The sequence below is a fragment of the Aquarana catesbeiana genome, linkage group LG04, assembly GCF_042186555.1.
Source record: "Aquarana catesbeiana isolate 2022-GZ linkage group LG04, ASM4218655v1, whole genome shotgun sequence".
Lineage (NCBI taxonomy): Eukaryota > Metazoa > Chordata > Amphibia > Anura > Ranidae > Aquarana > Aquarana catesbeiana.
The window spans coordinates 16,178,966-16,205,851 of NC_133327.1; the positions used below are offsets into that span (position 1 = coordinate 16,178,966).

General features: G+C 43.4%; 1 protein-coding gene across 1 annotated transcript in view; it reads left to right on the plus strand.

The window, feature by feature from the left end:
• The window catches only part of EXTL3 (exostosin like glycosyltransferase 3), a 164,108-nt gene extending 142,963 nt beyond the window's left edge, over positions 1-21,145 (plus strand). The window contains exons 4-6 of the mRNA XM_073624869.1: positions 13,064-13,208; positions 14,831-14,959; positions 20,222-21,145. Of these exons, the coding sequence (XP_073480970.1) occupies positions 13,064-13,208; positions 14,831-14,959; positions 20,222-20,431 (484 nt within the window). The 3' untranslated portion in view covers positions 20,432-21,145. The remainder of the gene's footprint in view (positions 1-13,063; positions 13,209-14,830; positions 14,960-20,221) is intronic.
• Positions 21,146-26,886: the final 5,741 nt, after the last annotated feature.

A 26,886-nucleotide genomic window follows, 5' to 3' on the forward strand; every position in this document is an offset into this window, starting at 1 on the left:
TGTACTCATGAGGGTCATTGTCTCAACTTGTAGGTAGGTGGTTGGGGTGTAAAAATGCAGATCAGCCGCCTGTTTTTACAACCTCCTAGCCTGTGTGAAAGAAATCTAAGGCTGGTTTGTTCATATCACCTACCAGTAATGTTTTTTTTGGGCTGTGGAAGGAACCCCCTCCCAAACACGAGTGAAAATACAAACTTCAAATAGATGGTGTCTTGGGTGGTAATTGAAATGGGAGCCGCTTGGATCAATTTATAATCAGCAAAAATACAGAAGTGCAATACACCGAACAATACAGAACTTCCCTAGTACTGTACTCAGTCCACCTATTCATAACAAAAGACCCATTTAAACACTTCTGTTATATAGGTTGGAAGCCCAGGGGGCTCTTTGTTTCATGCATTTGTAAAGCTCCGCTGCTGCTTCAAGGCACTGATTCAAAGTGCAGTTCAACGACTTGAGCTTATATTTTTGTACAGTTACTTGATGATAGTTTATGGTTTTGGGCTTGTATTCGAGATGTGCAAAGAGATATCACACAAATGCTTATAAGTGTAACATTTAACCACTTGCCGACCTCAATACATATATTTACATAGTGGCTTTGAAGTGGTTTACTGGGGTTATGGCTGAATCTATCAGCCATAACCCCGTTTTTTGTTTTTTTATTTTTTTTTCCCTCAGTCGGCGATTCTGTTTGTCATAAAAGTGATCCAAGTGGCTGATTAGCTGCTGCTCACTGGTGTTTCTCGGGCTTCCCGGAGAGACTGGGAAATGATCCAATGGTTTACTCGACTGGCCATAGAGGTAAATGGAGACCAGATCGTCTCTGATCACCTCTATGATCTAGGACAGTGATGGTGAACCTTGGCAACCTTAAAGCGTTTGTCTATGGAGATTTTTTAAGTATTGTAGTTTGTCGCCATTCCACGTATTCCAAATGCTGCTTTTTACTTGTAAACAACAAGTGTTGGAAAAGGCTTGGTCCTTAAAGAGGAACTCTAGGCCCCCCCCCCCCCAAAAAAAAAATAAAAAATAAAGGCAGCAGCTACAAATACTGTAACAAGGAACCAGATGGGAAGGATAGTGGTTCCGGGCCTGCAGATGGTCATGGGGGGGGCCCGGGATACATAGCAATCGGGGGCACTTTACCGCGTGGATGCTTCAACCTGACAAGTGAGCTCTGCTACTTGCCCACAGGAGGGCTAAATGTAGAAAAAAACTACCTGCTCGGCGCTCGGAACTGCAGTGCCTTGAAAAAGTATTCATACCCCTTGAAATTTTCCACATTTTGTCATGTTACAACCAAAAACATAAATGTATTTTAATGGGATTTTATGTGATAGATCAGCACAAAGTGGCACATAATTGTGAAGTGGAAGGAAAATGATAATTGGTTCTCACATTTTTTTACAAATATGTGAAAAGTGTGGGGTACATTTGTATAGCGCCCCCCTGAGTCTATACTTTGTAGAACCTCCTTTCACTGCAATTACAGCTGCAAGTGTTTTTGGGGATGTCTCTACTTTGCACATCTAGAGTAGAGGTCGACCGATATGGGTTTTTCTCTGGCCGATGCCGATATTTAGAAATCGCGGTGGCCGATGGCCGATATAGGATGCCGATTTTTTGGGGCCGATATATTAGGCCGATTTTTTTTTTTCTTTTTTTTTCCCCTTTATCTCATAAAATCTAACAGTTAGACCCCTTTCACAGTGGGGCGTTTTTCAGGCGCTTTTGGGCTAAAAATAGCGCCTGTAAAGTGCCTGTAGAACGGCTCCCCTGCAGTCTCAGTGTGATATCCCGAGTGCTTTCACACTGAGGCGATGCGCTGGCAGGATGTTTAAAAAAAGTCCTGCAAGCGGCATCTTTGGAGCGGTGTATACCGCTCCTCCACCACTCCTGCCCATTGAAATGAATGCGCACCGCTGCCGAAGCGCCTGCAAAGCATTTCGGCAGCAGCGCTTCAGGGGCGCATTTAACCCCTTCCTCAGCCGCTAGCTGGGTTATAAGCGCCCCGCTAGCAGCCGAATAGCGCCGCTAAAATGACGGTAAAGCGCCACTAAAACTAACAGCGTTTTACCGTCAACGCATGCCCGCTCCAGTGTCAAAGCAGCCTTAAGTAATACAGAAAATTTTTTACATTTAAACATTTATTAAACAAAACAAACCTCCAATCAGTTCACTTGTATGTATAATTTAGATTAAAAAAAAAATAACGATATCTTAAATATTAAATACACAAAAACAGGTAATCAAAACTTTTGGACGAAAAAAAATGGGGTAACTTTACTGCTTATTTTTTTTTTTTTTAATTTCATTAGTGTATTTTTTAAAAAAAAATTGCGTTTGAAAGACCGCTGCGCAAATACCATGTGACATAAACTATTGCAACAACCGCTATTTTATTCCCTAGGGTCTCTGCTAAAAAAAATATATATATAATGTTTGGGGGTTCTAAGTGATTTTCTAGCAGAAAATACAGGATTTTTACTTGTAAGCAACAAGTGTCAGAAAAGATTTGGTCTTTAAATGGTTAAACTGAGAGCTTCTACACACAGAGTTCAGCTCATTGATAAAAGAACCTGAAAAGATTCAATGTATCTTCTTATCAGACTTGGCAGGCTGCCCAGGGAGGAGAGAATCCTCTCCACAGATAACCTCAGGAAACTTGCATTGACTTCTATTACAGAAGTCATTTGCAAGTCCCTCTGAAGTTATAATCGGCTTTTTTTATCAGCACAATCGGCTGATGCCGATTAAGTAAAAAAAGCCATATATCGGCCTGCGACCTCTAATCTAGAGAGTGACATTTTTGCACATTCTTCTTTGTAAAATAACTCAAGCTCTGTCAGATTGGATGGAGAGCGTCTGTGAACAGCAATTTTCAAGTCTTGCCACAGATTATCAATTGGATTTAGGTCTGGACTTTGACTGGACCATTCTAACACATTAATATGCTTTGATCTAAACCATTCCATTGTAGCTCTGGCTGTATGTTTAGGGTCGTTGTCCTGTTGGAAGGTGAACCTCCACCCCAGTCTCAAGTCTTTTGCAGACTCTAACAGGTTTTCTTCTAAGGCCTTATGTACACTTCTGCTGGTGAACGAACGTTTAGGAGCAGTTGGGAGTTTTTTTTCAACTGCCCCTCTGTTATCTTATCTGTCCATGTACAGTTTATAGTCGTTTCTAGGCAGTTGAGTTTAGAGGCATTTTTTGGAACGCAAAAAAATGCGTTCAGAAGTTGAGTTTACAGGCATTTCAAACGCTGCTAAACGCGGTAACTCGCATTTAGCTGCGTTTCACTTACAGGCGTTTTAAATTTTTGGCTATTAAAAAAAAAAAAAAAAAAAAAAAAAAAAAAAGCGGCAAAACACTGCTAAACGCAGCAAAACTGACGTTTTAAATGTGGGTTACTATCTGTCAAGTTAAATCAGTCAGGAGAGTTTGTAAAAACGTCCTGTGTACTTGAAGCCTAGGACTGTCCTGCATTTAGATCCATCCATCTTCCCGTCAACTCTGATCAGTTTCCCTGTCCATTGCTAAAGAGAAAAGCATCCCCACAACATGATGCTGCCACCATCATGTTTCACAGTGGGGATGGTGTGTTCAGGGTGATGTGCAGTGTTTTCCACCACACATAGCGTTTTGCTTTTAGGCCAAAAAGTTAAATTTTGGTCTCATCTGACCAGAGCACCTTCTTCCACATGTTTGCTGTGTCCCCCACATGGCTTCTTGCAAACTGCAAACAGGACTTCTTATGACTTTCTTTCAACAATGGCTTTCTTCTTGCCACTCTTCCATAAAGGCCAGATTTGTGGAGAGCACCACTTATAGATTCTCCCAGAATTACCAGGGGCCTCTTGGCTGCTTCTCTGATGAATGATCTCCTTGCCCGGCCTGTTAGTTTAGGTGGACGGACATGTCTTGATAAGTTTGCGGTTGTGCCATACTCTTTCCATTTTCGGATGATGGATTGAACAGTGCTCTGTGAGATGTTCAAAGCTTGGGATATTTTTTTTATAATCTAACCCTGCTTTAAACTTCTCCACAACTTTATCCCTGACCTGTCTGGTGTGTTCCTTGGCCTTCTTGATGCTTTTTGTTCACTAAGGTTCTCAAACAAACCTCTGAGGGCTTCACAGAACAGCTGTATTTATACTGAGAATGAATTACACACAGGTGGACTCTGTTTACTAATTAAGTGACTTCTGAAGGCAATCGATTCCTCTAGATTTTAGTTGGGGGTCTCAGAGTAAAGGGGGCTGAATACAAATGCACGCCACACTTTTCAGATGTTTGTAAACAATTTTGAAAACCATTTATCCTCCACTTCACAATTATGTGCCACTTTGTGTTGATCGATCACATAAAATCCCAATACAATACATTTACGTTTTTTGGTTTTAACATGAGAAAATGTGGAAAATTTCATTGGGTACGAATACTTTTTCAAGGCCCTGTACAAATCCCGAGCACTGAGCGATACAAATCTTGCATCCCCGCAACAGTGAATAAGGCTGACAAAAGCCCAGGTGCCAGGACACAATTTCTAGTGATCTGGTGCCTGAGATTTGTTGAGCCCTGCTGTAGTAGCAGTGACTACTACAGTGATTCTCTGCTTTCCCAGTGGTCCATCAGGGATGGAATATAGATACTTACCTTGGTCCAAGCTGGACCAATGTACCTTTGAAAAAAAAATCCATACCTGGATCCTCAGGTTTAGTCCTTTTAATCCTCAGGTTTGAAGACCTTTGACTTCCTCCTGTAAACTGGTAACAATACACAAGGGAGTACACATGGTGCAGTTTGTGCTTTGTGAATATACATCTCTATATCCTTTTTGTACAAGATATTTGTATTAGATCAATGTTTTATTTGCCTTCTCTTTTCAATAAGGAAATGCGGATTTAAAAAAAAAAAATCCCAGTGTTTTGTAAGGTAGTTGGCGTTCACTTTGGTAGTAAAATTGTATGTTTACGATCACCCGCTATACATCAGACCTAATAAAGGGGTAATTGCCTATGAAAGCAGATCGGCCCGGGGGGGGGGGGGAGAGGGAATGGGGGGGCTTAGGATCCAATAGAGGAAAATTTGGAAGCTCCGTTGCTCTCCGGATCTCTAAATGTGCCGCACTGTAATTGCACAAGAGACGTCCTTTTCTATTGCTGGAACTCTCTGTGGCGCATCGGTTTAATAATTCATATTTTCATTAGAATTGTAGGGGAAACTTCATTTACATAATTAGCAGGAGCTGGGAAGTTGTTGGCTTGATTTTAATGTGGTGTTACATTTTAATGAATTCCAGAGGAGCAGGGTGCTCTCTGCACTCACCCCTCCCCCCCCTTCAACACCCTACTTTGTGCAAAATGAATCTAGTGATGAAGCCTAGACACTGCTCAGGCTTACAAATGACATTTTCTTCAAGGATTGGTATTGCTGTTAAATGTACTGGATCCAGTTCCTGGATGAAATCATTTGACTACTTTGATCTCTACTGGAGGAAAACCTGCTCCCCTCCCCCTCCCAATCCTGTGCCCCAGCCCTGTGCGATGATTGCAATCTGATTAATAAAAAGAACGTTTCAGTTTTGGAACCTGCTGCACGTTCAGATCTTGGCAGGAACAAGAGCAGGGCTACAAGGAGTGTGTGGTAGGGGGGGTGGTTAGTTACTTATCTGGGCAAAAAGCTAGGAGTTCCAATTAGCCGATTTCAGAAAAAAAAAAAAACTTTAGGCAAATAACAAAAACACACATGAATGCAGATCAGAAGAGCTCAGAGATGGGGAGGGGAAAGCAGCACAAGAAGTTTTTCAGTTGTGCTGCGGTGCAAAGAGCATACTGACAGGAGGAGAGAGCAGAGAGCTTCTTTAAATGGCCAATCAGGGGCTGGGGAGGGAACAGGACTTCTAAGTGTTCCTCAACTGCAGCAGAGAAAAATCCGCCCAGGAAAGGGCTGGTCTGTGTGGCAGAGCTGTATATATCTCAGAACTGGATGGGCATAATTTATAAATTCTTTGGTTGGTAAAACATCTGTGTATTTAGCTCTTTCCCTGGAGTTGGGCTTTAAAGGGTTAGTTCACCTTTTCAAAAAAGAAAAAAAAAAAGTGAACGACCAATGTCCACCCTCTCCAACTGCCCCCCCCCCCCCCCGCCCCAGGGCTTCTGGTACAGACCAGAGTGACACTCTGTGCCGGCGCTGACCAAGCAGGATTGCTCTGATCCGCCCTGAAAGCATCTCTGTAAATCCTTAACTGCCTAAGGTCCACCACCTATAGCTGTTTTACTGCTACTGGGCGGCACCTCTGCTCCGGATGACGTGTGTGTGTGTATATGTGTATATATATATATATATATATATATATATATGATCCGGCTCTTCCTGGTTGGAGGCGCATATGCGTTAGCTCGCTGCTACTGTGATCTCACACAGCGGGAGCCCAGCGGTCGGCACCGTGGACTCGATGTCCGCCGGGCACCCGCCAATCATAGAGCAGAGAGGCAGAACAGCGGTCAGCCTACGTAAACAAGGCAGATTGCTGTTCTGACAGGAGAGAAGGCATGGAGCCTGTTTCTCTGCAAAGCACTGATATGGATCCATGCCTTTCCCTAGTAAAAGCACCTCCCACACTGTAGTAAAACACTGGCTAGGCACACAGTTAACCCTTTGATCTCACCTGATGTTAACCTCTTTCCCAGCCATTGTCATTAGCACAGTGACAGTGCATATTTTTTAGCACTGATCACTGTATTGGTGTCACTGGTCCCCGCAAAGTGTCTGTCAGTGTCACCGTCCACCATAATATAGCAGTGCCGCTATAAGTCGCTGATCGCTGTCATTACTAGTAAATGAATAAAAATATCCCATAGTTTGTAGATACTATAACTTTTGCACAAACCAATCAATATACGCTTATTGGGATTTTTTTTTTCTTTTTTTACCAAAAATATGTAGCAGAGTATATATTGGCCTAAATTTTTTGTTATTCAATCATTTATTTATTTATTTTTTTTGGATATGTTTTATAGCAGAAAGTAAAAAATATTGTGTTTTTTTTTTTTTTCTTTTTTTTTCTTCCACACAATTGTCGGTCTTTTTGTGTTTATAGCGCAAAAAAAAAAAAAAAAAAAAACAGAGGTGAGAGGAGAAAGTTCTGTTTGTGGGGAAAAAAAAGGACATACCGTCGCACAACAATGCAATTGTCGGTTAAAGTAACGCAGTACCGTATCAAAAAATGGCCTGGTCATGAAGGGGGGTAAATCTTCCAGAGGTCAAGTGGTTAATATTAGAACCATTGCGGCCCACCCCCACCCCTCTAAACTAAGCCATGTGTATATATATTATTGACTTTGTCTTCCTCATTGTTTCTATACTTGAAATTCAAAAGCTTTCCATTAAAATGTATTCAACGGGAAAAGCTTGTTTCTACTTCATTGAAAATACTGAATCGCACCAGGCTCAGCACGTGGAGAAGTTTCCGACAGCGATTACGTCGGTGCCACATGATTGCATTTCACAATGAAAAGCATGCGATACAGAACCGCAGCAGAGCACAGGCCATGAAGAAGGGAGGAGAAAAATGATTTCACCCCTTAATAATAAATAGTCGTCCTCTTTACGGAATCCGCTCTCTGTTTTCAGCCGCTGGTGGAGGATTGGAGTGATAGATGATCCGTTAAGTGCTTATTGTCTGCCCAGAAATAGCCTCCGGGGCTGTGCGCTGATATTATGGAGCGCTAATTGTTGGAGGTAAAGTGCGATGCGCCTTGTGTTTAGACTCCCTTGTGTACCGCCAAAAGCCTCGTTTAATTATGCCCTGCTAGCTAATGACCTACTAGCAAATTCATAATACCTCATCTCCATAAAATAACTAGGTAATGATATTCTAAATGGAAGGAAGGCGGTGCAATTTAATAATGAGCTTTTCTTACAGTCTGCTGCAGCCTTGCTTTATCACATTCTGCACCATTTGAATGCATTTATGGCTCGTTCCATCTGAAATCCACACGGTCAGCTGGGGGGTGTAAGGGTTAACTAGCATCCATGCTGGAGGTTTTGTAATTTATTAACATATTTATATAGTTTACTGGATTGTCATAGGCACAGGTCCATGTAAATAATGAACTGTAGTCTTCTTTTTTTTTTTTCTTTTTTTCTTTTTTTTTTTTTTTTTACCTCTTGCTGACCACATAATGCACCTATGGATGGACAGCCACCTGAGGTTGTGTGCTGAGAGCGCGCTCCCGATCATGTGACTGCTGTGAGAGCCACAGTCATAGCAGTCACATTATAGAGAAGCCACGTTGCCTCCTGGGCATTAAAGCCCACTTAAAGCAAACCTTCACCCTAAGGTAACATTCATTTTCTCATTCGTTCATTGACAGACACAGCACTTCCTTATTCAGAACCATAGGGTTATATCGCCCCATACAGGAGTTGGACACTAGGCAGAAAAAAAGACTTGGCTACGCCCATGGGCAGTCCTAGGTGAAATACACCCCCCTCTCTTCTACAGGCCTTCAGTTTTTTTTTTTCTGCCTAGTCAGGAGTAAGGACCTAGTTCACTGCTGGGATCTCTAGTCCTGGCAAATTTTCTTTCTTTTTTTTTTTTTTTTTTCCTGGATTTTTCCCGGTGACATCTGCAATCAACTGCCAGACTGGGCGACGGGCTGGACACTTGATCCAGCGGTCTCCCCAGTCTGGCCAGCGATCGTGTGCAGACTGCAGCTACGCGCTAGGTCAGCCGCAACATAGCCCCACTGGATGGGGGCTGGCCCTGCAAGTTAAACGTCCCGCGAGGTCGCATACGACCGGGTCTCGAGGCGCAGCGTCCCTCATGGGCGACAGCCCCTCCAAGTTGGTGGCAAGGAGGTTCTGTCTGGAGCAGTGCCTGCCTGGTATGGTGAGCAAATGTCCCCCCTCTCCCCTTGGTGGGTTTGCGGTGGACGCGGCCCCCTCCCTGGGTCGGTCGGTCCTGCTGGTTTCCCTCCGCTCTTGCACCCTCTCTTTCTGGGGTTGATGGTCACTGCAGGTCCCCTGGTAAGCCCCCCTTTCCCCTTCCCTCCTCTATATGGGGTAGTGTGGTGCCGTGATGAATCCTGAGGGATGGGGTTGAGTACTGGTGGGCAGGGGACGTGCACCGCCAGGTGCAGTGCTTACCAGGGGGAGGCACTGGGTGCTTCCGGGGGTCCGGTGCCCGGATCCCCTCTCTCATTCCGGGGCTTTTCTGGGGTCTGTGTCAGCCTCGGTGGCCATTTTGCAGTAGCCAGCGTCTTTTCCCCCTAGTGTAGTGATGGCGAACCTTGGCACCCCAGATGTTTTGGAACTACATTTCCCATGATCCTCAGCTATACTGCAGAGTGCATGAGCATCATGGGAAATGTAGTTCTAAAACATCTGGGGTGCCAAGGTTCAGCGTCACTTCCCTAGTACCTTCTGACTTCTTATGGCTGGTGACCATGTTTGTGTGGCTCGGCGACCATGATTTGGTGGTTTTTGTGTTCAGGCAGCGGCGGCCATTACTGTGTAGTCCAGATGGCGTTTTTAGCAGGTGGAAGCTCCTCCTTTTAACCCGGTGCTGACTCCGGTGTTATCCTCTTCCTCGGATGCCACCTGTGTGTGGGTGGGCTCCAGTTGTTCTTGTTGAGCTCCAGGTTGTCTGGTTAGCCTGTTTTTTTGTTGGCTGCCCCACCCCTCATGTTTGGCGTTGCTTTGGGACATCCCTATGGTTCCGAATAAGGAAGCGCTGTCTGTCAATGAACGAATGGGAAAATAGGATTTTTGACTTACCATAAAATCAGTTTCTCTGAGTTCATTTACCGACACTGCACCCACCCCTCTATGGAGTTTTTAATGCTTCTGACACTGCTTGGGACAATACCGAAGGCCTGTAGCAGAGAGGGGGGTGTATATCACCTAGGACTGCCCATGGGCATAGCCAAGTCTTTTTTCTGCCTAGTCTCTTACTCCTGTATGGGGAGATATAACCCTATGGTTCTGAATAAGGAACTGCTGTGTCCGTCAATGAACTTCAGAGAAACTGATTTTACGGTAAGTCAAAAATCCTATTTTTCCCCTGCCTTCTCACTCCCCCTCTCACATTTGAATACCATTTTTATTTTTTACTTAACCGCTTCAATACCGGGCACTTAAACCCCCTTCCTGCCCAGACCAATTTTCAGCTTTCAGCGCTGTCACACTTTGACAATTGTGCAGTCATGCAACACTGTACCCAGATGACCTTTTTATCATTTTTTTGAGATGGAGCTTTCTTTTGGTGGTATTTAATCTCCACTGGGTTTTTTATTTTTTGCTTAAAAAAAAAAAAAAAATTAGACCGAAAATTTTTCACCTTTCGCTGATGAGGCTGCACTGATGGGCACTAATAGGCTGCTCTGATTAGACGGAACTGATGAGGCACTAATATGCAGCACTGATGAGCACGGATAGGCACCATTGCTGGGCACTGACTGGCATCACTGATCACCGATAAACCGGCATTTCCTTGTTTACATGTGATCAGCTTTGATTGGACAGCTGATCACATGGGTATAGAGCCACGTCTTCGGGGACAATGCACCCCAGATCGCCATGCTGCGCTCCCCCAGAGTGGGATTAGAATGCTTGTCAGTTTTTTTTGTTTGTGCCCCCATTAGGGAGATTCACCCTCTCTATTTGTCTTGTTTGCCTTTTATTATATAAAAAAAACAAAAAATTGACATACTAGATAAATGACATTTGTGAAGCCAGTCACATTCACATGTCATGCCAATTGGATGCTGTCAAAATCACATCCAATTTGCTCGTGTAGCGCTGGTAGATTTCTAATCTACCGCTTATATGTAAATTTAGTGGGTCATTTGTTCTGTACATAGTTCAAATTTAATCTATGGCTAAATTAGCCTCTGTTCCAGCATTGGCTGTGTTGCGTGCAGTTCCACACTGTCACCTGTAGGTGTCGTTGTCACCATAGGTCAGTGTTGGAAAAGCAACAAGCTGAGGTATATTGAGTGCTCTTCCTTCTCGGAAGCAACTCGGCAGAGGTGTTCCGCTGCCGTGCTTTCTAGAGGGTACTTAAGGGGGAAACGCCATTTTTCTTTTCTCTTTCACCTGCTGGCCCTAATGGCTTAAAGGTATGTGACAGAGAGTTCAACCTCGTGGCCTTCCAGGCCGGAGGGCTGCGATGCTGCAGCCGTGTAAGTAGGCCCAGAGGCCTGTCTGGGGCCTACTGCTGTGGAGATGGTCCTGTGCTGTCTGTCCTGCAGGAAGAAGCCAGACAATTGAGAAGATCCAGGGGAGGACCCGTCTTTGGAGAGGACCGTGCGGAAGGCTGGTATCTCGAGAGGGGCCTGGTGACTCAATTGGGGGACGCTTCTTAATCTAATCTACTGCTGGGTCAGCTTAAAGGTTCTGGTACTGTGTCACTGTTCATATATATGTATGTATGTATGTGTGTATGTATATATATATATATATATATATATATGTGTGTGTGTGTGTGTGTGTGTGTGTGTTTTTTTTTTTTTACATAGCGAAAAACGCCTGTAAACCAAACGTGGCTAAATGCAAGTTACTGCGTTTAGCATTTGAAATGCCTGTAAACTCAGCTTCTGAACCCATTTTTTGCGTTCCAAAAAAAGCCTCTAAACGCAACTGCCTAGAAACTACTGTAAACGGCCCATATGTGATACAATTTTGTTATGACAAATTCTCTTGAGAGATCAGAAGTCTTTTGGGCAGTTGATATATCATCTGCCCTCTATTGACGCTAAGGCTGATGGAATGCATTTCGCACTCCATTCCCTTTTTCCCCGACCACGGCATCTGTGGGAAGGGATGGCCGAATCCGAAAATGATGCAGTATACCACTGTACCCCCAGCACGGTTTTTTCAACCATCTAGGTCATATCAGTGGGGCATCGCTACTTATACTGTCTACAATTACTTTGGGACTTACAGTGCAAAGATCTTCTTTCCGCAGTCAGACCGCCCAGCAGCACGCATAAAAACAATATCTGTGCTTCTGGAGAGTGGGGCGGGACCAGGGCGTAGTTTTCTGCAGGCTCCTTACAGGGATTTGAGCCTGCTTGCAGACCTGCATGCTGTCTACCTACAGATCCCACCTGATCCTAATGCTGTGGCCTCAGTGTCCGGTCATCATGGTGATCAGGGGAAACAGTAGAGACATGCTGCACATTACTGAAAATTGAGACACGGACATCCCAGAACAATGGACCAATTGGTGAGACTGTCCCAGGACTGTTTGTAAGCATGCTATTTGCAGGCATCGTGGGGCTCAAGGGGCAGCTGCTTTGGGCCCCACAATGTTCGGGCTCGGGGTAGCTGTCCCTTTTGCCTCGCGTTAAAGATTGTCCTAGACATGATGATGTGACTTCCTTGTGCATGTGCAGAAGTGACATCATCAAGGCCTAGCCAAACAGACCGAACCGGGAAAGGAAGACACCTGGAAAAGATTGAAGCGCCCATGACCAGCGGAAGCTCTAGAGGAGGTTATTTGATACCCCGTTTCCCCGAAAATAAGACCTAGCGTGATTGTCGGTGATGGCTGCAATATAAGCCCTACTCCCCAAATAAGCCCTAGTTAAAGTCCTTGTAGGTCTTATTTTCAGGGTAGGGCTTATTTTCGGGGAAACAGGGTAGGGTTTATTTGGGGGGTAGGGCTTATATTGCAGCCATCGCCGACAATCATGCTAGGTCGTAGGTGTTTTGCCATGATGCACATATACTAACCGCTCGTGGAAGCCCATTTAAGAAAAAATAAAAAGTTGCAGAGTTTATTTCAGATTTAATGTGCTTTAGTACACATTTTTATGTGCTTTTGTGTTTGGTACCACAGCCAGACTCTACAAGAACATGCTTAGTATGCTGTAGCAACCAATCATTTGTTTTAGCATTTGAGTAAACCGAAATCTGGTTGGTTACTGCCCTTTCTATTACTTTATACTATGTAGACAGTTCATTTGTGTGGGGTTTTTAGTAGTGGGGTGTTCTCTATACAGTGATTAAAGATGTGCATTACAGTCTTTTCCTCCTTTTTGTATTGCAGTGTGTGGAGGGAAGCCCGGGACCGCATTGTTGGCTTTCCTGGACGTTATCATGCCTGGGACATCCCTCACCAGTCCTGGCTCTACAACTCCAACTATTCCTGTGAGCTGTCCATGGTGCTGACAGGAGCTGCCTTCTTCCACAAGGTAAAAAACTATGCATAGCTCTGTATCCTTCTCTCTCTGTATATAGAAAACAGCAGCTTACGCTTGTTAAAAAACAATTGATTTTACGCCATCACCCCCAGGGATCTTCTGTTACTAGCATCACAGCTATTAGAAGTTTAGTGACCACAGAGGGAGAGATTTTTTATGATGTCGCTGAAAAAGGACAGCATTGCATTTCCGAGGGTGGGTTTACTGATGGTGACTAGAGTGGACACTGCCCCTATAATGTGATAAAATGTCCACTTGTAGTCTCCAACAGAAGCCCGTGTGACAGCAGGAAAATGCAGAAGCACAGACGGGAACAGAACATAGTCATGCTATAACAGGAAGTGCCCAAACAAGGATCGTCATGGCAGAATCACCAGGAATTATTTTAATGCTGCAGATCTCAAAATGTTGAAAATGACTTTTGAATTAAGGCACTCCATTCACACTCCATTCGGGCGCTCCATTCAGATTGTGTGACTCTATTAAGATTCATGATGGCAATTGATGAGATCTTGTTACTTTGTTCATGATGCCAGTTGACAAGAGATCACTTGGCCCTGTTTAGGCTCCTGATAACAATGAATGAGAGATGACGTGACTCTGTTTGGGTTCATGATGATAAAAAGATCATGTGACTTTAAGGCTCACAATGCCAGTTGACAAGAGATCACATAACTTTATTTAGGCTCACGATAACAATTGGCAAGAGATCACATGACTCTGTTTAGGCTCATGATGCCACTTAAAGCGGAGTTTCACCCAAAAAATGGAGCTTCCACTTTTCAGAATCCCCCCCCCCCCTCCAGTGTCACATTTGGAGGTATAATCCAGGTATTTGCTCCCACTTCCGGGCATAGATAGCCACAGTATCCGCGGATATCTATGCTATATCCGGCACCTCCTCCGTCCCCCCTGCTGTCTTCTGGGAGACACATAGGTCCCAGAAGACAGCAGGGACCAGTGGAATCGCGCAGTATGACTCATGCATGCGCAGTAGGGAACCAGGCTATGAAGCTGCAAGGCTTCACATCCTGATTCCCTTACCGAAGATGGCAGTGCCTCCACCCGACATCGCGGGCGCCCTGGACAGCTAAGTGGCCATATTTTTTAAAGTCAGCAGCTGCAGTATTTGTAGCTGCTGACTTAAAGCGGAGTTCCGCCAATTTTTTTTTTTTTAACAGAAGATCAAGTGACTCTGTTTAGGCTCCTAATTCCAGTTGACAAGAAGTCACGTGACTTTGTTTAGATTCATGATAACAATTAACAAGGGAACACGTGACTCTGTTTAGGTCCATGATACCAATTGGCAAGAGACCACGTGATTGTTAGGCTTATGATGCCAACTAGCAAAAGATCACGTGACTCTGTTTAGGCTCATGATGGTAGTTGACAAGAGCTCACGTGACTTTGTTTAGGATAATTATGGCAATCGACAAGCATTCACGCATCTTCCATGGGCTGTAGATCGGTAGATGATATCGGAGGTGAGTGTAGAAATCGCAAGGCAGGAATCTGCTTACATCAAAGAGCACCTGTTGTATTCTGTGTAGCGCAGCTGAATAGAAATCTTAGTAAAGCGTACATTTATATGGTGTTGTGTATTCTTTCCACAGTATTATGCCTATTTATACTCCTACGTGATGCCGCAGGCGATCCGAGACATGGTGGATGAGTATATTAACTGCGAGGATATCGCCATGAACTTCCTGGTCTCCCACATCACCCGTAAACCTCCCATCAAGGTGAGTCCGCCATCAAGCCTGCTTGCACGCTATAACTCGGCTATTTCTAGATAGTGAATTGTGCTTAGCCTCTTTGAAGGTCCCTGAAGTCCTTCTGTACTTTGTAATCGACTTAAGGAGTGGATGCCGGGCCCCTGTCCAGGTCTGGGCTGGGAATAATGGGCAGACATTGTTTCTTCCATGGATATTTGTCCTCACACACACTCCACATCATTTATACTATGAGAGCAGCAATATAAGATGCACAGGAGCCACATACTGCTGCATCATTACTTTACCTAATGAGGAAGTGATCTTTCATCCCCCAATGCCAGGCTCTTTAATAGAAACATTTTGTTGCTTTTTCTCTTTACTAAGGACTGGTCTATGCCAGCCCTATTGGGCTGCATTGGTTAGTGTTGGACAATGCAAGAAGCCTTGGTTTGTATAGGGTCTGTTCTTGTGTTTTATCGCAGTGCGTTACAACGTTGCTGCAGCACTTTCCTTTGCTCCTTGCTCATAGACAGGAAGAGAACATTGGCTGCTAAGGTTTATCTTTACCTTGACAAATGCATTGAAGTGGTGTGTAATGTCACTGGGTTTTTCAGCCATGGAGTGAGAGGGGGATAAGATGGCAGCAGGCCATACAGAGCTGCTGATTGGGTAGTGCCTCTTTGGGGCGATCTTGTGGTAGTCACAGCGTACTGGTATCTCTGGTGCAGAATATGCTAGGAGGAGCCAGAGCTCTGGTATAGAGTGGTACTGGGAGGGTAGACCAGAGGAATCTTAAGTCACTGCTGGTAGGTGGGAGCTGAGCTTTTGAGTCACTGCTGGGGGGGAGGAGCTTTCCAGTCATCACTGGAAGGGGAAAGCCGGGTGAGCCGAGCTGATGAGTCACTACTGGAAGTTGGAGCAGGAGAAGTTGAAATGCTAAGTCAGCTCTGACACACGGCACAGTACTGTCTTGAAGATGGTGGGACATGATTTTCCTCTGCTGCAGTTTCTCTTTCACTTAGTCCCTCTCCCCATCCTGTGACTGGACAGTGAAACAAGAAATAGCAGACTTATCATCTCATCTCTGCATCTCCCTGCTGTCTCCTCCTGCCGGCATGCTGCTTACACTGCAGAACACCCGACTGACCCCTTGTGCTGCTTTTCACTTATTCTGTCTGAGCTCTGTTATACAAACGGCTGAGGCTCCAAGCACACTGGAGCTCATAAACGGACGTTTTTTTTTTTTAACAGCCCATAAACTCTACTCTGTTATCCTATGTGTCCATGCACACATGGACGTTTTTTTTAACTTTTATCAGCAATGGAGTTTATGGGCTGTTTTCTCAATGTCATAAAATCGCGTTCAGGAGTAGTTTTTCTGACCACAAAAAAAAAAAACGCCAAACACTGATAAACGTGGATGAACGCTCAAAATGTGGCTCACCAGCGTTTACCGTTTTTTATCCATTGAGGAAAATAAAAAAAGAAAAGGTTACGTGGAAAAACACTAAAGAACGCTAATAAACGCTATTGCAAAAATGTTAAACGTTGAAAGACTCACTGCAAAGCTACTGCCATTTTTAGAACGTTATTTTAACGTCCAGTGTGTATGGAGCCTAATATCTAGCCAAAATTGGGTACTTATTCTGTTTACATTAAACAAAAACACACTGAATAATGCATTAATGGTTAATTTGGACCTATTCAATCTACTTGTAGTTAGTGTTACTAAACCCAGGACCCTGCATTCACTATATTTGGTCACTCATAGTACACAGAAAATGGAAATGGAGTTATTTTAGTAAATCTAAACTGCTAAATAACTTTTCTCATCAGCAGTATATGGCAGTCTTGTGGCTTCAATCAGTGTCTGGTCCGAGCATTGGTTAAAGCTTGAAGGAGGAGTTTTAATTTTCCCCTGGTTGTCCTATGAGGCTGGAGGACCCCTGACCCTCTGTATGGACAGTGCTGATTGGCCCTGTGCTGATCATATGCACCCTCCCCCCACAAAAAAAAAAAACTCTCTAGTAATACACACCAAGCATGTGCAGCTTTTCCCCAAGGCTCTCTTCTATCAGCAGATAGATTGGGGAAAGTGGAAGAAGGGGAGGATTAGAGAAGACAGGATCAAACCATCTTTTTGCACAATGCGGAGAATTAACCCTTTAGGTGCCACAAACAAAAATGCTTTACTGCATATAAAGATTGATTTTACTGTTGTGGGTTTAGTAACAATTTAAGTTTTAAGGTTATTTAAGTTCTTTCCTGACTTTAGCACATTGTCAGTGTTTTCGGGATGAGTTGATTTTCCAGTTGATTTAAAAAAAAAAAAGCCATTTTGTTCTTTAAAACCCCCAGGTGGGTTCACATAGAGACCTGCGGTATAAAAACTGGAGTTTACCTAGAAGTTATATAATTATAAAAAGGCTTGTTTTGGATACAATCTCATGGATACATCACCTGATATATCCTGACTTGTTCTTGGAATTTTGTTAATATGAACGAAATACATTAACATATACCGTATACAAAAACATATTTATTATACTAAATATAATGTTTTTTTTTAGCATTAAGATACTGTAAGTCTTCAGATACAGTAGTTAAATTAAAGAATGGATTCCCGAGATTACCAATATTTATGCTTTAGAGAGAATAAAGAGGCAATGTATAATTTTTTTTTTTTTCATGCAATAAGTGATTACATGACCTCTGTTCTGAGCTGTATAAGGGGCTTCAAGGAGGTTGGGGTAGAGACTTCTGACGATTGGTGGGCATGTCAGCAGAAGCTTGAATGGAGCACAGACAGTTCACTGTAATACACTTAGGAGTTGTGCAGGGGGTGTGTCAGCAGGAGGAAGAGAAACAGCAGGAGGAAGAGAAACAGCAGCACACGGATTTTCCCAGTAAAAAACTGCAGGGAGTGTCAGCAGGAGGCAGGAAAACGGCAGCACACTGATCTTCCCAGTAAAGAGCTGTGCAGGGGGTGTGTCACTAGGAGGAAGAAAAAACAGCAGCACACTGATTTTCCCAGTAAAAAACTGCAGGGAGTGTCAGCAGGAGGAAGAAAAACAGCTGCACACTGATCTTCCCAGTAAAGAGCCGAGCAGGGGGTGTGTCAGGAGGAAGAGAAACAGCAGAACACTGATCTTCCCAGTGAAGAGCTGTACAGTGGCATGTTAGAAGTCTGACCCACCGGAGTACAAGCAGACGATGCTCCCCAGGTACAATGCAAACTGACCACACTGGGATGGGTGTGCTGCTATGCCCTGACATGGTCCGTTCGATATTGAAAAGCAGGAGGACTGGCAGTATATTTCAGGAATTTCCCGCAAAGGAAGCAGTGCAAAGAGAACAGGACACTTTTTAATATGAGTAAATGGTAGTACAGACATATATCAGAAATATGAAATGTATGTGTTACATACAATTTAATACTCCCCCCCCCACCCCCCAAGCTGATCTGTAGTATAGAAAATATACAACTCGCCATTTTCATATGTACAGGATCACTATAGAATAGTATGGGTGTGGTTCAACACGCTGTATTTTGTGACCGTGTATATATATTTTATTTATTTTGTATATCTATTTTTTTTTATACACGGTCAATATGGTAAAGCGGTTTATTCATGCACCTCCCCAACCTTCCTCTTTGTTTTCTTCTTCCACCTTTTTATTCTTGTTCTAAGTCAGGAACTCAATATTGTGAACTAGAGATGCATTTTGCATTATCATATACTGGATAAAAATATAATATAATATATAAAAAAAAAAAAAAAACTTTCTGGAGAGGTACAGCTGTGCTCATGCGCATAAACAGTATACACCCTCAGCACCAACCCATAGAGCAGCTGTTGAGTTTGCGCTGCACATGTTACTACTGTTGAAGAAATATTCAACTGAGAGAGAAGTATCTTCAGAAATCTTTGTGTAGAGAGGGCCGTCTTTAATATTGATTGGACCCTGGGCGAACCTTTTCTTACCCCTCCCCTGTGCCCCCCCTTCATACAATTTCACTCTCCATCTGCTCTGAGGTATGCAATAAATAGCAGCTAGATGAAAAATTGTTTGCCAGAGCTTACAGCATATCCTTACCGCTCACTGATTAGTTGCTAAAGGTTACATCACATCATTTCTGCCGCTGATTGGTTGCTAGAAGTTAACTGCATATAATTACCGCTCACCGAGGGGGTGATGGGATCAGTGGTAGTGCTTGGGGGGTGGAATCAGTGACACTCGTTGTCACCAGTCAGTGTCCTCTCAGTTCCCCTTGCCTGAATTTGAGGGGGGTGTGTGAGAGAGATGGGGGTGGGGGGTGGTAGGGGGGTCCCGCCTGTGCTCTCTTGTCCCAGTTTGCAGGTTAGGTGAGTGACATGCCCAGTACCTTCGATGCCAGCAGTAGGACTTTTAAGGCTCTGAGAGGTGCCGGGGATCCTGCATCCGCTGCTACTTGCCTCTTCAGGTATCAGGGAAGCAGGGGGCGGTCTTCTCCCTCCCAAGCTTTCGGTCCTAGCTGCCTTTGCTGCTCACCTTCCCTGCAGCACTTGTCTCTGGGGCTGCACCACTTGCCGCGTTGAGATGATACGCGGAACAAGGTGATATCCTGCCCCCACCCCGAGGGTGCACTGCTGTCTGCATCGGATTTGACCTCGTCGGGATCCGAGGCCTAGACTGCCCAGCTCCTCCTGCTACCGGACCAGGTCTCTCCATGACAAGGGTCAGCTGCTTTGAGCCCCAAAACAGTGACTGGGCCTGGGGCAGGTGCCCCATTTCCACTGCAATAAAGACAGCCCTGTATGTAGCCATCATACAGAGGCACAAGTGTTCTGATAAGTCAGAAGACAAGTCTGCGGCTCATTCGAGATGGATGCTTTATATACACTTGTGAGCAGACATCTCATTAACTCATCTTAGATCACATATATCATAATGCTTTTTATAATTTTGGAACATTTCTTCCATTAAGATTCACAGTTGTATAGGGTGTAAAGTCACTGATAACAATCGTCTTACCCACAAGTTCTCCTGTATCTTTAATAACTAGTGAAACCACTTTGAGCTACTTAGGTTTATTGGCTTAACTAGCTCAGCTGATGGCTGCTGCTGCAAAGTCATTGTAGTGAACAGGGCTGGCGGCTGCGCCTTGCTTCTGAGAGCCGCAGCAGGAATCTCTGATTCCTGGCGCTACTATTCGCACTAGCGAATGTAGCCTAAATCCGTTGGTTTGAACTTGATCTTCTCCTTTAACATTGTTCATAAGCCTTTTCTGTCTTTTCCCCTACACAGGTTACATCTCGCTGGACCTTCCGTTGCCCAGGCTGTCCCCAGGCTCTCTCCCACGACGACTCACACTTCCACGAGCGACACAAGTGCATCAACTTCTTTGTCAAGGTGTACGGATACATGCCGCTTCTCTACACCCAGTTTAGGGTGGACTCCGTTCTCTTCAAGACTCGGCTTCCTCATGACAAAACAAAATGTTTCAAGTTTATATAAACCCCCCCCCCAATGCCTGACACACTGGAATTCCATCAGTAAGGTCTTCTGATGTCCTGCTACCCAGAAGTTGCCTCAAGTATTCTCTCCAGTCTTAAACAAAACATGAACTTCGTTATAGGAAAATCTGTATTATAGAAGACTTCTGTACAAAAATTCTGACTCCCGTGGATTTTTTTTTTTTTTTTCCTTTTAACTGGCCAAGGGGATTTTTTTTTTTTTTTGTCAAATGACCATACAAATATTTTACATTTGTGTGGGGACACTTTTACCTGCTTTATAGGACATACGTGACTCAATGTAGACCTTTTGGTTTGGTGGGATCTGACACATGTATAAACAGTTTATACCACCAAACTGAACACCAGATATGGTCATTTTAAACTGCGACAGCATCGTCAAATGAATTCTGTAACGATTTTTTTTTTTTTTCTTTTGACCATCCAAAGACTTGGAAACAGTCGTATGGTAGATTTATTGTTCGTTTTAAAGGAGCTAAAGGTTGGAGAATTTATCTCGTAATGATCATGATGCACAAAGCTGCCAATGGAAACTTTAGGCCGACCTACCCGCCTGCTCTCTACCCCCTCCCGCCCCCCCTCCCCACCCTGCCAAGTTTTACGACGTACGAATAAAGCACAGAAGCGCACCATGTCTTTATTGGTTTCACGTTTGTACATTAATAAATCTCTGTACAGATTTATGAGTGTAGAATGATGTGTTTTAGTCATTGGACTGGTGTGCCGGGTGACGATGTGGTACCTGTTTACAGTCATAGACTTTGATAATTAAATATCACAAGATCTTTTTTGGAATTGTGAAGAAAATGAACAGAATTGAATCATTGAATCTACTGGTCTCAAAAGGCAAAGATGAAGTGTTCATAAAGAGTATAGACCATCAATCCACTTTATAGGATTAGTGATGTAGTCTCAACCTGTGGTAAATTAACTTTTTTTTTTTTTTTTTTTTTTTTTTTTTTTTTTAAATATGGTCAACACAAAAAGGTTGAATAAAAATTGTTGATTATCAGTGAATATTTGTTTCCATGGCAAAAATGTAAGTTACTAAATACTCTTTCATCAAAGTTTGATACTAAAGTAGAGCAGTGGCCAGGCTATGGGAGATATTTAAAATTTCTTAAGTAAATAAATGGACTCAAAGCGACCCCCCCCCCCGTACCTGCAAGCACTGTGAAGCAATTCATTCTCGAAGTGCACAAGAGAAACCGTAAAGTTACATACTTGCCTGCTTTGTGCAATGGTTTTGCTACCATAGCGATTTTGGTTTGCTACGACATTTACTGAATATCTAAATACTAGAACAAAAGTATAATCTCTTGCAGCTTACCAGTTCTTACAGGCAGTTGCTTAATTTCCTCCTCTTGATCCTGCTAGTAACACACTTCCTGTCCTAGGGTAAAAAGGCACTCACTGTACTGTATCAATGGAGGAGCAACGCTGCCCCCCCCCCCCACCTTTTCCTCTTCTCCTTATCTCCCTTGCATAGGGTGGAGGTTTTCGTTTTCTGACAACACTGTTTGCTATTTCAGTTTCGTACTCAGGATGTTACAAGGACACTGGATTTCCAACAGACTCATAAAATAGCTTCTGTTCTTGCCGAAATTGTACTTGGATATGGTGGCTGCATTATTCTTTTTTTTCAGGCTAAGGACTGTTGAAGAATTCCAGATATGGATATTTTATACATTGTTGCATTGGTCCATACTTGGCCAATGTCCCTGGAAGCTGGAAATCACTGTATAGCCACTTCAAGACTGCAATATTTACAGTATCTGACAAAAGCGAGTACACCCCTTATATTTTTGTAAATATTTTGTTATATCTTTTCATGTGACAACACTGAAGAAATGACACTTTGCTACAATGTAAAGTAGTGAGTGTACAGCTTGTATAACAGTGTAAATTTGCTGTCCCCTCAAAATAACTCAACACACAGCCATTAATGTCTAAACCGCTGGCAACAAAAGTGAGTACACCCCTAAGTGAAAATGTCCAAATTGGGCCCAAAGTGTCAATATTTTGTGTGGCCATCATTACTTTCCAGCGATGCCTTAACCCTCTTGTTCTCCAGAGCTTCACAGGTTGCCACTGGAGTCCTCTTCCACTCCTCCATGACGACATCACGGAGCTGGTGGATGTTAGAGACCTTGCGCTCCTCCACTTTCTATTTGAGGATGCCCCACAGATGCTCAATAGGGTTTAGGTCTGGAGACGTGCTTGGCCAGTCCATCACTTTTCACCTCAGCTTCTTTAGCAAGACAGTGTCATCTTGGAGGTGTGTTTGGGGTTGTTATATTGGAATACTGCCCTACGGCCCAGTCTCCAAAGGGAGGGGATCATACTCTACTTCAATATGTCACAGTATGTGTTGGCATTCATGGTTCCCTCAATGAACTGTAGCTCCCCAGTGCCGACAGCACTAATGCAGCCCCAGACCATGACACTCCCACCACCATGGCAAGACACACTTGTCTTTGTAGTACTCACCTGGTTGCCGCCACGCACGCTTGATACCATCTGGACTAAATAAGTTTATCTTGGACCACAGGACATGGTTCCAGTAATCCATGTCCTTAGTCTGCTTGTCTTTAGTAAACTGTTTGCAGGCTTCCTTCTGGGGTGACAGCCATGCAGACCAATTTGATGCAGTGTGCTGCGTTTGGTCTGAGCACTGACAGTTTGACCCCCCCACCCCCTCAACCTCTGCAGCAATACTGGCAGCACTAATACGTCTATTTCCCAAAGACAACCTCTGTATATGACGCTGAGCACGTGCACTCAACTTCTTTGGTCGACCATGGCGGGGCCTGTTCTGAGTGGAGCCTGTCCTGTTAAACCGCGGTATGGTCTTGGCCACCGTGCTGCAGCTCAGTTTCAGGGTCTTGGCAATTTTTTTATAGCCTAGGCCATCTTTATGTAGAGCAACAATTCTTTTTTTTTTTTTCAGAGCCTCAGAGTTCTTTGCCATGAGGTGCCATGTTGAACTTCCATGCCCAGTATGAGAAAGTGAGAGCGATAACACCAAATTTAACACACCATTCACACCTGAGACCTTGCAACACTAACAAGTCACATGACATCGGGGAGGGAAAATGGCTAATTCGGCCCAATTTGGACATTTCCACTTAGGGGTGTACTCACTTTTGTTGCCAGTGGTTTAGACATTAATGGCTGTGTGTTGTTGTTTTGAGGGGACAGCAAATTTACACTGTTATACAAGCTGTACACTCACTTACATTGTAGCAAAGTGTCATTTCTTCAGTGTTGTCACATGAAAAGATATAATACAATTTTTACAAAAATGTGAGGGTTGTACTCACTTTTGTGAGATACTGTACATATAAGTTGCGGCTTTGAAGTGATTTACCAGGGTTATGGCTGAAGCTATCAGCCATAACCCCAGTATTTTTTCAGCCTGCGATTCTCTTTCTCATAAAGGCAATCCGAGCGATTCTAGCACTAGACCTCCTCTGTAACTCTAAACTGGTAACCTGTAAACATTTTGAAACCGTCGCCTATGCAGATGTTTAATTATCATAGTTTGTCACCATTCCAAGAGAATGCCCAATTAAATAAAGCATAACATGTTGGGTATCTATTTACTCAGCGTAACATCATCTTTTATATTTTACCAAAAAATTTGGTTATACAATGGGTATATAAAGTCTACACACCCCCGTTAAAATGTCAGGTTTCTGTGATGTGAAAAAATGAGACAGATAAATAATTTCAGAACTCTTTCCACCTTTAATGTGACCTATAAACTGTACAACTCAATTGAAAAACAAACTGAAATCTATTAGGGGGGAAGGTGGGGGAAGTAAAAATAAAATAATAAAATTAATGTGGTTGCATAAGTGTGGACACCCGCTTATAACTGGGGATTTAGCGGTGTTCAAAATTAGGCAATCACATTCAAATTTATGTTAAATAAAAGTCAGTACACACCTGCCATCATTTAAAGTTTTTACGATTAATCCCAAATAAAGTCGAGCTGTTCTAGTAGGTCTTAAGTGACGTTTTCTTGGTTGCACCTTACAGCAAAAGCCATGGTCCGCAGAGAACTTCCAAAGCATCGGAGGGATCTCATTGTTAAAAGACATCAGTCAGGAGAAGGGTACAAAAGAATTTCAGAGGCATTAGATATACCGTGGAACACAGTGAAGACAGTCATTATCAAGTGCAGAAAATATGGCACAACAGTGACATTACCAAGAACTGGACGTCCCTCCAAAATTGATGAAAAGACGAAAACTGGTCAGCAACTTTAAATGAGCTGCAGAAATATCTGGCAAGTACTGGCTGTGTGGTACAGGTGACAACAGTCCCCCGTATTCTTCATACAGTGGGGCAAAAAAGTATTTAGTCAGCCACCAATTGTGTATGTTCTCCCACTTAAAAAGATGAGAGAGGCCTGTAATTGTCATCATAGGTATACCTCAACTATGAGAGACAAAATGTGGAAATAAATCCAGACAATCACATTATCTGATTTTTGAAAGAATGTATTTGAAAATTATGGTGGAAAGTAAGTATTTGGTCAATATCAAAAGTTCATCTCAATACTTTGTTATATATCCTTTGTTGGCAATGAGGTCAAACGTTTTCTGTAAGTCTTCACAAGGTTGTCACACACTGTTTTTGGTATGTTGGCCCATTCCTCCATGCAGATCTCCTCTAGAGCAGTGATGTTTTGGGGCTGTCGCTGGGCAACATGGACTTTCAACTCCCTCCAAAGGTTTTCAATGGGGTTGAGATCTGGAGACTGGCTAGGCCAGTTAGGCAATTAAAGGCAAACTTTAATTGCTGTAGTAAAGCCCCAGCCTTTGCTCTTTGTCTCTAGTAAATTTTGGTCTAGCCTTGTTGATTAAAATTGTATTGCTGCCAGACAATTTAACACTATGATGTTACCTTTTGGGGTCTCTTAAATCTTGTAGTAAAACACAAATCTGTACACCTGCCATGTACCTTTTTGTTTCCCCTCTCTTTAGTAACCTTGCCCATTTCTCCCTTAAGTAAAATGTCCAGCTGCTGGCCAGTTTTAAACTGCTGTATCATCAGCAGTCTCCTTATTCTTAAAGAGAGCTTAATAGAAATTTGGCAGCAACATGATCTTTTTACACCAGCGAGAACAGGGCCAGTGGTTTTTATGACACAGCTCTCCCAGGAGGGAATGCTTTACTAAGCTACAACTTTGCATAGCATCTGCACATGTGGCTATTTTTCCGCATATGTGCATAAAAAGCTTGTGGCGCTTGTATGTATGCAGCTGTGCTGCCAGTCTCTGCCAGCTCCCACATACCTGGATGAGTTGTTTTTTTTGCTCTGACTTTCACCAACGATGGAGCTTATTTTATTCCATTGACCCCAACAATGGGCCTTATTTAATCTTGCTAACACAAATGATGCTGCTTGTTTTATACACTTATACCAGCAATGGGATTTCATTCATCCCACCGACACCAATGATAAGCTTATACTAATCATACACTACAGGACACATTCTGGATGTTTACAGACTCTAGGTTATAGGCTGGTACCTTCAGATGATCGAACATTGGCGAAGCTTTGCACACACACCCCCTAGCCTTCCCCATATACCATGCGAGTCCTCCTTTTCTGCTAGGTTCCTAGGGTGATCAACTGCTTCTTCCTTATGGGGATATCAGTCTTAGCTTAGCTGGTTTATTATTTTACTTCAGATTCTTCAATCAACTTTAATTCAATAGAAGTGTTGAAACCTTGGAAGGTTCACCCAGACCCCATACTTTGGTGATGGCCTGTAATGTTGCACTCACCTCAGCACTTGATGCAAAAGATGTACTTAGCCACAGGTTGCTATACATGTCAAGAGCCATGGTCTATCCCTATGGAATCCAGACCCTGAAGCCCCCTTAAGGGGGTGTCAAAGGGTACAGGGTCACCCTGTCTCTTTTGACCATTACTGTAGTCCCATAGCAAGTATGATGCCAAATATATCTGTTCCTTGTTTTACATTTTGTGTATCCTTAATAATATATTGTATATGTTAAAATGATCAGGAAACCAAAGTTTGTTTAAACTGTGTTCACTTATACAGTGTAAACTTTTCAAACCTGGTGCAAAAATTCAATCACTCAGAGCTTTGTCTGAGCTAGATGGTCAGGTGTGTTATATCACACCACAGGTAGCACACTTTACCTTAACTTCCACCTACAGCCCTTTTGTCACAAGGACTTTGCTATAAGATGGTCAGCACTGGGTTGTTGCCTATTCCTTCTTGGATACGCCTACCTCTTTTTGTGCAGAGCATTCAGAGTATTCTGCTGTGAGTATCCCACAGGGAAATTACCCTCACTGATCGCAATCATGGAAGGAAACCGCAGCAAAAGCTCAAGCGAACATTTGCTTTGCTGAAGCCCTGCAATACACACAAACTGCTCAGAGTAGCGA